Source organism: Nansenia antarctica, assembly GCF_963989245.1.
Source record: "Nansenia antarctica genome assembly, chromosome: 8".
Classification (NCBI taxonomy): Eukaryota; Metazoa; Chordata; class Actinopteri; order Argentiniformes; family Microstomatidae; genus Nansenia; species Nansenia antarctica.
In genome coordinates, this window is record NC_137678.1 from 45,622,333 (window position 1) to 45,636,710 (window position 14,378).

Sequence of the window (14,378 nt, forward strand, 5' to 3'; positions counted from 1 at the left end):
CACTCAGTAATCAAATACTGCTGTCTCTACTTATATACAGGGCCCTTCACAAGTAATGGGACAATTAAGCACTTTTCTTTTTTGGGCTCTCCACTCCCAAAGGTTGGATTTGAAATCGAACAGGTTCTATGAGGTTAATGTAGTTGTAGTGTGATGTCTGTGGTGGGGTCAATTGCAGACTCCAGGCTGTTACTGGATGCGAAGGTTTGTCGACCAAATACTAAACATGAGTTGTCCCATTTCTTTTGGGTCCCCTAAAAACAGGGAGACTATGCATAACATGCGTTGTCATTTCTGAATAATGAAGCCAATTATGTGCACAAATACTGTACAGTATGTGTTCATTATACTCATCCATATTCAACCAAACTCTTACCTCAAGCTCCACCCTAAAACATCTCTTAGTTCCAGTTTACAGTGGTGACCATCCTTCCACGACCATCCTGTCCTCAGACACACCACTTCAGTGGCGGAAAGTAGCCATTGAGGGTCTGGCCCGATGCCAAGACATTTATCTATAAGAACAATGGTCAAGGATAAGGCATGGCTTGGTCGGCATGTTAAGACCGCAACATAATTGCTGTTAATAATTACAGTTTTGATAAGCTGTAAAGATGGGATTAAAGGAAGGCAACATTCTCTGTACCTGTCCCAGATAGTCTCAGAGCATTCCTCTGTGTGCGGAGAGGGAGAAAAGAGAGAAGAGAGGGAGAAGAGAGAGAGAGGGAGAGACGATTTGGAGACATACAGTAGGGGCCAGGGTTTGAGATCAACTGAGACGAAGGTAAGAATTTGGTAAATGTTGACATGCAAATGATAGTTAATTCGAAACTGATACGGTACTGGACATTTCGTTGAAAATAAATGGATTGATGGAAGGAAGTCCCAGACACATCTATCATTTGTTTAGTGGCACTTGTGGCACGTGTCTCATGCCATGCAGTTATATGTACAGTGTAGGTACACAGGACATGTAGAGTACAGTACATACTGTAATATTAGTACTTACATTACATTACATTTTTGACATTTAGCAGACGCCTTTATCCAAAGCGACTTACAACAAGTACATTTGTCAAAGTAGGTGAATCATCTATCCATCAGTCATAGCAAGAAAAAGTAATCTATGCTAGGGCCAGGGGCCATTGGCAGTCATAATGCTAGAAGAAGGAAGATGTATTATTATTTACAGTAGAGAGACTGTACATGGGGGTAGTGCAGATGAAAAGGTCTTAGGAGGGACAGTTAAGGTGTAGCCTGAAGAGATGGGTCTTCAGTTCACGGCGTTACACCTCTCTTCAGGCTACTTACAGTGCTTGCAGTTCAACATTCCCTGTCATCTTTTACTGTATGACAGTAATCATACACACAGTGATGATCATACACTCTTTACAAACCAAACACTTCTTGCTGTTGACCTGCCTTAAACACTTCTTTAGAACTTTTCGGTTGAGCATTACCTATACACCAGAAATGATCTACATCAAGACCCCCTCGCGCAGCTCGCCTGCATTTGTATAATGGCATCAGACACCTTGATGCTCCTAGAAGCACCTCACCACCCTGCCCTGGTCCGCTGGACAAGCTCAGATCTCTGACACTAATGACCTGATTGACGTTGTTGGCCTGTGGCTGGAGCTGCACCGTTGTTTGTGTCCCGCAGAAATAGTCTTTGGTGAGGTAAAGATCAAAGGCAGAATGAGAAACAGACCCCCTAATGAAATGTGATTGATGGATCTCAGAGCCGCCGTGTGAGGGGCCACGCCACTCTCCCAGAAGAAGAAGAAGGCAGGATGAAGCGGCAGGCAGCAGAGCAGTATGTGGTGGACAGGCCACTCTACTCCGAGGACTCCTTCGCCGAGGAATACGTGAAGATCCACAGGCACCATAAGACTCTGCTGGACCATGTCAAACAGTACTTCACGTAAGAATTCCGATTCTTCTGCTCTTGTGTCTTATTGAGTTTCATCTAGATAGATAGAAAAAAAAACACTCACACTTTAGTCGTTTTTATCTTGTGTTGTTTGTGCTGGAAGGATGGGCCTACGCCATTCACCAACGGAATCCTGTCCTCTCTGTTGCCTTGTCATTCAAAAGCATGACATCGAAGTCTAAAGGTCGTAACTTCCTCAGACATGCAAATATGCTATTGGGTTAGTTGAGAACTAGCCGAAGATAATTGGATTCTCTTGTTGACGTTTGGCCTTTGCAATGTCTTTGGATTGCAATGAGTCAAATGATGCTGTTTTACCGTCCTTTCTTTTAAAGTATTTTTTTCTGAGTGGGGCAGTCCCACTCATATTTTTCATTTTTATTGACAGTACAGAATAGATTATGACAGGAAGGATGGGTGAGAGAGAGAGAGAGAGAGAGAGAGAGAGAGAGAGAGAGAGAGAGAGAGAGAGAGAGAGAGGAGGGACGACATGCAGGATATGTCCCCGGCCGGAATCGAACCGGGGACCCTGCGGTTACATGGTCGACGCTTAACCCGCTACGCCACCTAAGCGCCCCCTTACCGTCCTTTCTTGCAGGGTAGGGACTGCACCAGCTCAGCATGCTTTTGACTGTGTTTACTGTCTATTCCAGCTGCAGCTCCACGCGTGCTAAGAACGCAGCGCTCTCTCTCCTGCCCATCATTGGTTGGATGAGAACGTACCGCTGGAAGGAGTGGCTGCTCAGTGACATCGTCTCTGGAGTCAGCACTGGGCTGGTAGCTGTACTGCAAGGTGCCTGTTCATAAAACCCACGTGCAGTACCTGTTAACTCATCAGAAAAGGTCTATTCTGTGATTCATTTTAAACTAAACTAAAGACCCAGAATAATATTCTACTAGCCAATAAAAACCCACCCTGGCATATATCCTTACACGTGGTGGTTTGATTAACTCACTCACATAGGGGTATGACTGAAACACTACTTGTGTCCTTTTTTCGAAGGGTGGGATTGTGTAGCTATCTTTATTAGCAGGTGTTATCTGAGTAGTAGAAATTGAGGGCACTGGTCTGGGAGCGTTCATATTTGAACCTCTTTATAGTCTCTGGTGGGTGCTGATAACACAGTTATTGACAGGGTAAAGAACAGTTCTGTTGATTTGAATAACATCATTGATATTGTTTGATTGCCTCAGGGCTGGCATACAGCCTTCTAGCATCCCTCCCTCCCTGGTACGGACTCTTCGCTGCCTTCTTCCCTGTGGTCATGTACTTTTTTCTCGGCACCTCCAGACACATCTCAGTGGGTAAGTAAGTACCACTATCGGTGTGTGTGTGTGTGTGTGTGTGTGTGTGTGCGTGTGTGTGTGTGTGTGCGTGTAGACACACATGCAATGCATTTTACTCACAAACGTACAATACAGTCAGAAATCAAATCAATGTACCACCACAAGAGAATATTGACAATTCCATTCCTCCGTAACATGTACACCAGCCAACCCTCTAAACTCCTCCAAGGAAGCAAGAGCCTGGTGTCTCTAGGACTAGTCTATGAGTAATTAAAATCACGTTTTGCCGTGATGTGTTCGGATTTTTAAAAACTGTTTAAAGTAAGTGAGACTGAGAGTGAAGCTGGTATTATTAACTACACCAATGTTTAAGTCTATGTAAAGCTAATGCAGCCCAACCAGTGTAGAGATCACTATGATGTGTCAGATGCTTTTTGTTAGTAATAAACCTTAGGACTGCATGATACACAGAATCAAGTGCCTTCAGTGTAGTGCTTAAGGTCTGCATGTAAATAACACCGCCAGTCCAAGACAGAGAAGAATGTACACCACACCACCACACCAGCTCTCTCCTGAGCTAAAAAGCAAGCCTCAAGCAAGCCGGTAATAAAAAAAATGATTCTAAACATCTCTCTCACTCATCCCACTCTCTTTCTCCAATCCCTCTTTCCTCCTCCATCCCTCCCCCCTTTTTCTCTCTGCAGGGGCGTTCCCTGTCCTGAGTCTTATGGTGGGTGCGGTGGTGACCAGGCTGGTGCCTGAAAACGGTCCCCCCGTCAACATCACTGGGTTAGAGGGTCTGGACGCGGATCAGCAGAGAGTGGTGATCGCTGCCTCTGTCACCTTCCTCATGGGGATAATGCAGGTAAGATTCACCTGGCAGTGATGACTCACACACAAGTGAGTGAACAGTTTGAATCTAGGATGAACTGAACAAGCAACTCTCCCTAACTCTCCCCCTTAATTTGAGAACACCCCCACTTCTCTCACTCCAGCTGGCCATGGGGGTGTTCCAGGTGGGCTTCATCGTCATGTACCTGTCAGACACGCTGGTGTCTGGGTTCACCACAGCAGCGGCAGTCCACATCTTTGTGTCTCAGCTGAAGTTTGTGCTGGGTCTGGTTGTCCCGGGTCTAAGTGGACCTCTCGCCATCATATACGTAAGTCCAGGAGGGCGGGGGGGGGGGGGGGGGGGGTTGGTTTCAATACGACATTTCTTGTCCATTTTGTTGATTTGTTGATGAATAAGATACAACTAAAATACATATTCAATAACTCCCTTGGGGGAAAACCTCTTATTGGTAAACCAGAATTCCACTAATGTTAACTAAAACGACGAGTCGTTCACTGTGTGCTTAATCACATAACAGAGTCGAGCTTGAAATGGCCTGCCTCTCTTCCAGCACCACTGTATGATAACCCTTGTTATCATGGTGAATATCCTCCTCTTCCTCAGACCCTGGAGAAGATCTTTGTCCAGATCGAGAAGACAAACGTGTGCGCCCTGGTGACCTCCATCGTGGTCATGGTGGTGGTGTTTCTAGTGAAGGAGCTCAACGACAGATACAAGGCTAAGCTGCCTGTGCCCATCCCCATAGAGGTCATCATGGTAGGTGGGAGTGTGAAACACCATCACAGTGTGTTTTAAAAGCACAGTCTCGACCACGGTCTCAAAGTCACAAGGACTTTTCCTCCTCGCCTAGTTTTCATCCAAAGTGCAAAAGCCATTGTTAATGATTCCATCAGGGGGGCCGGCTTTACAACATTTATTGATCTTTTTTAATTTTATTGTCCTGCTATGGCACGTAGACAACCAGGTGATTTCTGGGAGCTGTTTTTTTGGGGGGGCGGGGGGGGGGGGATGTCAATGTTACAGTACACTTGAAATGTCTTTATTTTTTCTTGACGTCTGTGTGTGTGTTTAGTGTTTACTGTTCATTTGTTATTGTTTATTTCACTTGCTTTGGTAATGAAAACATAATGTTTCCCGTGGCAATAAAACTCGTTTGAGTTGAATGTGAGGGAGTTTAGATGGACCACTGTACTGATTCCATTCTTGCTCAACACTGATATGTTGATTTTTGAATTTCATCTTGTAGACTGTTATCGCTTGTGGCGTTTCATATGCGTACGACTTCAACTACAACTACGGAGTAGATATCGTTGGCGCAATTCCTACTGGGTAAGCAACTGATTCACTGTTTTAGGGGATGATATGATAGACATAGAGACCAAAATAAAGACAATCAATCCCAGTTAATACCACATAATAATACTGTATGTTGAAATACTGAAGAACAGATGGATAAATAAACTTACATTCTGCCTATCAGGTATGAGTCGCCAATTGCCCCAAACCTGTACATCTTCCAGGAGACAGCAGTTGAAGCATTCCCTATGGCCATTGTGGGCTTCGCTGTGGCTTACTCTGTGGCGAAGGTCTACTCTGTCAAACACGATTACACTATAGACGGAAATCAGGTGATTGACAAAAGCATAACCGAAGAGGATGCAAACATATGTATCCTTCATAACATGGGCAGGGGGAGCAAATTGACATTAACAGTGTGTAATTTGTATTTCTTGTTTTGTACACTAGGAGCTGATAGCCTTTGGGGCCAGTAACATCTTCGGAGCAGCGTTCAAGTCGTTTGCAGCCAGCACAGCTCTCTCCAGGAGTGCAGTACAAGAGAGCACAGGTGGTAAAACCCAGGTAAATCACTGTCAGAGGCTACAGACACGCATGCTTAGAGAACATGTAGCTGTAAACCTGGTGAAATATTGACCTCTAGTGTTTGAGTCGTATCTTTGCAGTGACACATAGTGAAAACCAAAATTAGCTTCAAGCGGGAGAGGAGATGATAGGCTTATTAGTGACCACGGTAATGATGTAATAAGTATGGATTTAGTGAGTTAACACAAGTAATATTATTATGGTCAAAACCAAATTAGCTTCAAGTGGGAGTGGAGATTATATAGGCTTATTAGTGACCGAGGTAATGATGTAATTTTATTTAGTGAGTTAACACAAATGTCTTTAAATGTGAATCGGTATTAGGTGTGTAAAGTAAAAAATTAAATAAAAAATAAAAAAAGAATATATATATATACTGTATATATATACATACATATATATGTATACATATATATATATATATATATGTATACATATATATATATGTTACGGTACATGTGGGAATAAGGTACATGTGGGAAAACTAGGGTTAGGTTAGGTGCTACGTCGATTTGGTACATGCTGGCATGTCGAACCCTAACCCTAATCCTATCCCTAACCTTAACCGTAGCACCCTAGCACCTAACCCTAACCCTAGTTTTCCCACATGTACCGTGTTCCCACATGTACCGTAACATATACATATATATATATGAGCAAAACCAAGTACAAATAAAACAGGATTTTTTTTCTATTTCAGATCGCTGGTCTGCTGTCAGCTATCATAGTGATGATTGTCACACTGGCCATTGGGTTTTTACTGGAGCCCCTCCCAAAGGTACAATGATCTCAGTTCTGGTGGAAGGTTACTGGTCTTCAGTGATGTCATCGTCTGACCCTTAACCCTTGTGTCTACAGTCCGTGCTCGGGGCCGTGGTGTTAATCAACCTGAAGGGGATGCTGATGCAGGTCAGAGAGATTCCTTACCTGTGGAGGAAGGATCGGCCCGACTGTGTAAGTCTGCCTAACACACTCGTTTAGACACTCCTAGTGTACAACAAGGAATGCTGCCCCGATTGTAATAATGCAGTCATATTGAAACTGAAAGCTCCAGATTGTTGCAGGATAGGAGTTTTACTGTGTCTGTTGGCCCTTTCCCATCCAAATCTGCTGCTTTGTCCTGTGGTGTGCCCCAGGGTTCTGTTCTGGGACCTATTTTGTTTTCACTTTACATGCTTCCTCTAGGAATGATCATTAGCAAATTCAAAGAGGTCTCTTACCACTGTTGTGCAGACGATATTCAACTGTACACCTAATTTAAGCCAGATCAAACCGACAAGTTGTCTGCTCTATTTGACTGTCTGACTGCTGTGAAGGATTGGATGGCAAACCATTTCCTCCAACTAAACGCAGATAAAACAGAGGTTCTTATTATAGGTTCAGATAAAGTCACTCAAAAAATTGCTACGTGCATGGGGACCCTCTCAACAACAGTAAGGTCTAAGATCAGAAACCTTGGTGTTATTTTTGACCAGCAAATGCACTTTGACCACCACATCAGATCACTGACACGTACCTGTTTATTCCATCTGCGCAATATTGCTAAGCTCCGGTCTGTGGTATCCCACGCAGAGTTGGAAATGATCATTCACGCCTTTGTATCATCCCGATTGGACTATTGTAATTCCCTTTTCACCTGCCTCGACACAGCCGGCTACAAATGGTCCAACATGCAGCTGCAAGGCTGTTGACTAGGTCCAGAAAATCATGTCATATCACCCCCATCTTAGCATCCCTACACTGGCTCCCCATCAAATATAGAATTAATTTCAAGGTTCTGGTCAGTTCTGGTCACCTACAGAGCCCTCCATGGTCAGGCACCTGCTTACATCTGTGACCTGCTGCGTCCTTACAGCCCCAGTAGGTCTCTCAGGTCCTCTGACCAGGGTTTGTTGGTTGTCCCCCATGCCAGATTGAAGACCAAGGGTGATAGAGCATTCCAAACTGTGGCTCCCAGGCTTTTAAAAAACAGCTAAAGACTGTCTTGTATAGACAAGCTTTTGGATAGCCCCAAGGGCCTGTCTTTCTGTGTCCTGTTGATGTTGTTGTACACCTGTTGTCTGTTACTTGTTTTTATTTTCACTTGTTTGCCTGTTTTAACCTGCTGTGGCTTTCGCTCTTGTATTATGTTTTATTGTGTTTCTTCCTTGTTATGTAAAGCACGTTGTGACCCTTGGTCTGGAAAATGTGCTGTATAAATACATTTTACTTACTTACTTACTTACTGGTGAATTATCTAGATTTTTCTCCCGAATTTCTCGTGATGATTTGAATAGGAACAGGCTTTAATCTACAAATATTGATAATGACACTTTCTTTCCCTCTTTTTTCAATCTGCCATCCTTCCGCCCTCCTCTCTCATTCCCCTCTCCTCCCCCTTTCCTCCTCCTCCTCTTCCTCCTCCATGACCTCCCCCAGGTGGTGTGGGTGGTGACCTTCTTGGCTTCCGTCCTGCTGGGGCTGGATATAGGGCTGGCTGTGGGCCTGGGGGTGGAGCTGGTCACCGTCGTTTTCAGGACTCAGTTGTAAGTATGGACAATCACCTTCAATATCCTGGTCTGATTCACACGTACGTATGTGACTCCTGTATTTCTGCTATCAAAACCAGGCATCAATCAATCGACTCAAATTGAAGCTTTAGAAGTTTTTCTAAGAAAACGGTACATACAGTTGATATGGAAGTGGACCAAAAAGTGCCATCATACTCTCTGCAACAAAAATGGAGGTCTACATCGCATCTCATCTCTCATCTCTCATCAAGGATACCTCGCACCCCAGCCATGGTCTGTTTAATCCCCTACCATAAGAGACTCAGGAAGTACAAAATCCTCAGGATCAGCTTCAGCTACAGAACAGCTTCTTTCACAGAGCTGTCACCCCCCCCCCACTCGCAAAGCTGAAGGTATCTCAGCTTATACCTGTTTCATGACCCTCCATTTCTTGGCTCTCACAGAGATGTGGATCACACCGAAAAACACAGCTACTCCGGCAGCCCTCTCTAATGCCTACTAATTTTCTCATTCCCCTAGAATCTCTGGCCGAGGGGGAGGCACAGGGCTCCTCATCCCGCCTAAGTGGTCACACAATGTCCTTCCCCTGTCACACCCTGTCAAACTCCTCATTGTTGTTATCTCAGAATCAGAATCAGAATCCGAAGACTTTATTGCCATGACATGTAAACATGTTAGGAATTTGGTTTGGGACAGTGGAGCACGGTTTACAGCAGGACAGGTGCAAGACAGGACAAGACAGTGCAAACCAACATCATAGTGCAAGAGTCATAATTAATATAAATATAAAGTGCAGACTCAGAGATCAAGTGTTCAAGTGTTCATATCCAGACAGTCCAAAGCTCTCTGGGTGGGGGTGGAGGGAGGGTAGATAGATAGGGGTCAGGTCAGGGGGGGGTCCCCCTGGTCAACTTGACCACTTCCTAGAAGAGATGGATGTCCTCCTCAGCTCCATCCCTGACGAGGGCTCATCGCTCACACTACTGGGTGATTTCATCTTTCAATCAGAGAAGCTTGCTTCATCTGGAGTACTCAACCTTCTCCTCTTCTTTGATCTCATGCTGTCCCACTCTCCCCCAACCCAGTTAGACCATGTCTTTACTAGATCCTCCCATACCTCTAATCTTACCGTTACCCCTCTTCCTGTTTCTGATCATAATTTTCTATCCTTCTCCCTTCCCTTCCCCTCAAATCCACCCCCTCCCAGTCAGTCTCTACCAACACTGTAACTTCTCATCGCAACCTACATACCCCCTCCCCCTCTGCTGCAAAAACTGCTAAAGCTTCCTACTATCACTCCAAAATCCAATCCTCTGCCTCTAATCTAACCAAACGAAGGAAATTGTTCTCCACATTTTTCACACTCCTCAACCTTCCCCTCCCCCTCTTCCTTTTTTTATGTGGATGACTTTGTCACCTACTTCGAAAAGAAGGTTGTTAACATTAGCAGTTCCTTTTCCCCACCTCATGCCAATGCTGCTACCACCCCTCCCAAACCCACTGCGCTACACCTGGTCTCTCGATCCTATACCTTCCCCTCTGCTCCAATCCATTTCCAAAGGGTTAGGGATACCTCCTTCCCTTCGTTACCACAGTAATCGATTCCTCTCTATCCACAGGATCTGTCCCGGCTGCGGGAGTCAAGACTCTTCTCAAAAACACAATTCTTGACCTGTCTTCTGTCCACAACTACAGCCCGGTATCTAACCAACTATCTCAATATCTCCTTCAGACCCTCAGCAATCCGGCTTCAAGGCTGGGCATTCTACCGCGACCGCCCTTCTTGCTGTCACGGAGGCGCTTCACTCTTCTCAAGCTTCCTCCCTCTCCTCTGTTCTCATTCTCTTTGACCTGTCCGCTGCCATCGACACAGTAAACCACCTGACACTTCTGTCCTCCCTCTCAGAACTGGGCATCTCATGCTCTCCTCTGGTTTGCATCATACCTGGCAGATCGCTCTTACCAGGTGACATGGAGAGGATCGCTGAACCCTCACCACCGGCGTCCCCCAGGGCTCCATCCTTGGGCCTTTACTGTTCTCTCTCTACACCAAATCTCTTGGCCCAGTAATCTCCTCACATGGTTTCACCTACCACTGCTACGCAGACGACACTCAACTCTTCCTGTCTTTCCCCCCATGCGATTCACAGATGACAACACGGATCTCTGTATGTCTTGTAGCCATTTCTTTTCTTTTTTAAAGTTATTTTTTCTGAGTGGGGGGGGGTAGTCCCACTCATATTTTCCTTTTAATGACAGACACAGTAGAGATTATGACAGGAAGGATGGGTGAGAGAGAGAGAAGGGATGACATGCAGGATATGTCCGCGGCTGGAGTCGAACCGGGATCCCTGTGGTACATGGTCAGCGCTTAATCCACTACGCCACCTAAGCGCCCCGTCTTGTAGCCATTTCTGCGTGGATGTCAGCCCACCAACTCAAGCTCAACCTGAACAAGACTGAGCTACTCTTCATCCCTGGGAAAGCCTGCCCATACCAAGACTTCTCCATCAAAATAGAGAACTCTACAGTGACCTCCTCCCAGTCAGCCAAGAACCTTGGGGTGATGCTCGACAGCGACTTATCTTGTGCGGGGAAAAATCACAGCGACAGCCCACTCCTGCAGATTGATCCTCTCTACAACATCAGAAGGACATGCCCATTCCTCACCAAAGAAGTAGCTCAAATTCTGGTCCAGACACTGGTCATCTCCCGCCATGACTACTGTAATGCACTCCCGGTCGCGCTCCCCGGTCACGGCTTTTCACCGTCCTGACACCTCGCTGGTGGAACGAGCTCCCCACCACTGTCACGACTGCAGAGTCACTCCCTGTCTTCCGTCATAGACTGAAGACCCACCTCTTCAGGCTTCACCTTAGCTGTCGCTCCTGAAGCTTCTCCTTCCTTCTGTCTGTTGTGTTTATAATACCATTTATTTTGTCAGGTCCTATGTTTTTATATGTTACTCTTGTTTTATCTTGACCGAGTACTTAGTCGTTTTTATTTCATAAAAGGTCATAAAAGTTTTTTTTACTGTTTTTACTGGCATCTGCTAAATACCCTAAATGTACAAAATACAAATTAATGCATCTATCTTTCCTTTTTTTTCTCTCTCTCTGCATCCATCTTCCCTCCAGCCCACGTTGTAGCGTCCTGGCCAATATCAACGGAACTGATATCTACAAAGACCGCAAAGACTATCTCAGTGTAAGTCAGACTATAAAGATAGTGTGTCCACCTGAGCCTGGTTGCGGATACAGTCCCTTCTGAACAGAACCGTTCAGGTTCTCCTTCTAAAACATTCATCTTCTTACAGATATTTGAGCCAGAGGGTGTAAAGATCTTCAGGATTCCTTCACCTATTTTCTTTGCCAACATTGACTTTTTCCGAGACAAGCTGGTGGAAGCTGTAAGTAATGATAAAAACAACATGGAACACTTCCAACACTACACCAAACTGCAAAGTGTATTTCCACTCACTGTGCAGTATTACACTCTCCATTAAATAGGTTAATAAGGCCATGGCATTCAGAAGAAGATAATGATTCATCTTCTTCAGAAGAAGATAATTGTTCACAGATCATTCACATACAGATAATGTTCAAACTGATCATTTCTTTGGAATTCTAATCTAATCTAAGATACTGTACAATCTCTGTATTATTATGTTGTCTCTATTATCAGCTGTTTTTATGTATGACTTATTTGTGTTTTCAGGTGGGATTTAACCCTTTGAGGGTGTTGAGAAAGAGAAACAAAGCCCTGAGAAAAATTAGGAAACTTCTAAAGAATGGAGAACTGAAGATGACATCAGTAAGTAATACCATGGTCTCATAAACTCATAAAAGTATCAAATCCGTCCACAAAGTTACCCTGGTAACTCCTCCAACAAGATGTCATGAAGTCTAATTCAAACAGCATGTCATAACAATCCTGCTCAAACCAGCAATTTCACCTGGACAATAAGCTATACATTTTTAGCACATTGAAACAATAATATTACTATTAATCAAGCTGTAAAATAAACAAACAAACCAAACAGGCATCAAGCACAGACATCAAACACACGTTGCAGGACCCATTGTCAGTCCTGAGATGCCTGCCCTGCAATAGACTTTTTAAAGGGGTAGCAAGTATTTAATTGTGTTGTTGCTGTGGTTCTTCCTCGGCAGAAAGGCTACCTGAACACTGGCTTTGGGCCCATTGAGGAGTCAGAGGACGAGAGCAACATGGAGGATCTGGACCAGCCTACTGACTTCAAGGACCTTCCTGTCCAGGTGAACTGGAACTCAGAACTTCCTGCCAACATCTGTGTCCCCAGAGTGGACGTCCACAGCCTGATCCTGGACTTCGCTGCCGTCTCCTTCCTAGATATCTCTGCCCTGAAAGGCCTCAAAGCCGTAAGTCTCTCACCGAAACCTCATTTTGTCCCAATCCTTGTGGAAATGTGACCCACGTATCTTACCAGGATGTAAGCTTTACGTCACTGTGTGCTGATTAGCTTCTGTCTGTGCTCTGCAGGCACTGAAAGAGCTAATTCGGGTTGATGTTGAGATCTACATTGTGGCATGTGACAGTAAGTAGGTGGACTCCACAGATTGGTTTTAGGCAAGACTTGGCTGACCCAGACATTTCGAAAAACATTTATAATTTATTATAAGCTATATGATAACTGACTGTATGATCAACTGACCTGATGGGAACTGACTGTTCCCCATGCTGTAGCTTACATTCTGGAGAAACTGCACAGCTGCCAATTCTTTGATGATGAAGTTAAGTCATCCATCTTCTACCTGACCCTCCATGATGCCATGTTGCATATCCTGGAGAAACATCCAGTGCACTCAGAAACAACGTCTGACAGTAAAAAGGTAAGACATTTTAAGAGAGGAGAGGAGGGAGGGGGACTTCCTCATACGAATATACTGCAATTCCTACACTCATATGACTAGATGATACCCAGTATTTTTGAAATTGTAAAACTACATAAAACGACATATTGTTTTTTTGCAATATGTCGACACAACGTCCACCAACACCAGTTCTAGCAAAGGAACTATGGCATTGTGATGGGTCCTCTTGTTTTGCAGGTGGTAACAACAGTCACTGCCCTCCATCAAAGCAATGGGGGAAGTTTGCGTAACAGAGACAGAATTGTACGTATAGTAGAAGGCCTCTATCACAAAGTATTTGTTTTTCAACTTATTTCACAATAATATAATGTTTAACCATTGCTAGTTTCCCTTAAAATGGAACTCTCATAATGTTACTTATCATTCACATGATTCTCCAATAACTGAAAAATCCAAAATTACATTCAGATTAAGTCTCTTTGTTCTCCCCAGATTTCGGAGCCAGAGACCAAGTTCTAGTTCTAAAACCTCCTGTGATTACATCCATTTCCTGGGATCCTTTTTTTTGTCAACAGTTGATATAAGAAATTAAAATATATTTTAATGTATTTTCCCCTGTAAAATAGATGTTTGAAAGCAATGATGATATGTTATGGAACAGAAAATCAAACGATAGCTTTAATATTTATTTTTTGAAACTGAATGAGAGATGTATTTTTAGGGGAAATAATTACTTGGCATTGTTTTATACTTACTGTTTTATACACTATACATAGTGATTTTGTAGAAAAGTTGGTTTCAATTATGTGTCTTTGTAATTTCATGACGACCTAAATAAATGTAAAGTACCTTTTAGCACAGCGTGGCTCTATTATTTAGTATAGGATGGAGCAGGAATTATGAGGCCATGGACTGAAAAAGGTTTATAATATAATAATAATAATAATGTAATATAATGTTTTATTTGCCATGCAATCAACTTTGTCAATCAATTGTTGGAATGTGGTATTTTTTGCTCTAGGCACAGGGTCAGCCACTACAGGGCGCCCCTGTTATAGTAC

General features: G+C 43.9%; 1 protein-coding gene across 1 annotated transcript; it reads left to right on the top strand.

The window, feature by feature from the left end:
- Nucleotides 1–1,793: 1,793 nt before the first annotated feature.
- Nucleotides 1,794–13,836, top strand: LOC308164270 (chloride anion exchanger-like; the record flags this gene model as incomplete). Its single annotated transcript, XM_080538407.1, has 19 exons — nucleotides 1,794–1,924; nucleotides 2,587–2,726; nucleotides 3,128–3,238; nucleotides 3,925–4,085; nucleotides 4,216–4,380; nucleotides 4,677–4,829; nucleotides 5,320–5,402; nucleotides 5,554–5,701; nucleotides 5,820–5,933; nucleotides 6,655–6,732; nucleotides 6,813–6,908; nucleotides 8,373–8,479; nucleotides 11,602–11,671; nucleotides 11,781–11,873; nucleotides 12,182–12,277; nucleotides 12,637–12,864; nucleotides 12,986–13,040; nucleotides 13,190–13,335; nucleotides 13,810–13,836. 19 exons carry the CDS (start codon nucleotides 1,794–1,796, stop codon nucleotides 13,834–13,836), a joined length of 2,202 nt encoding a protein of 733 aa, XP_080394533.1.
- Between the last annotated feature and the right edge of the window lie 542 nt (nucleotides 13,837–14,378).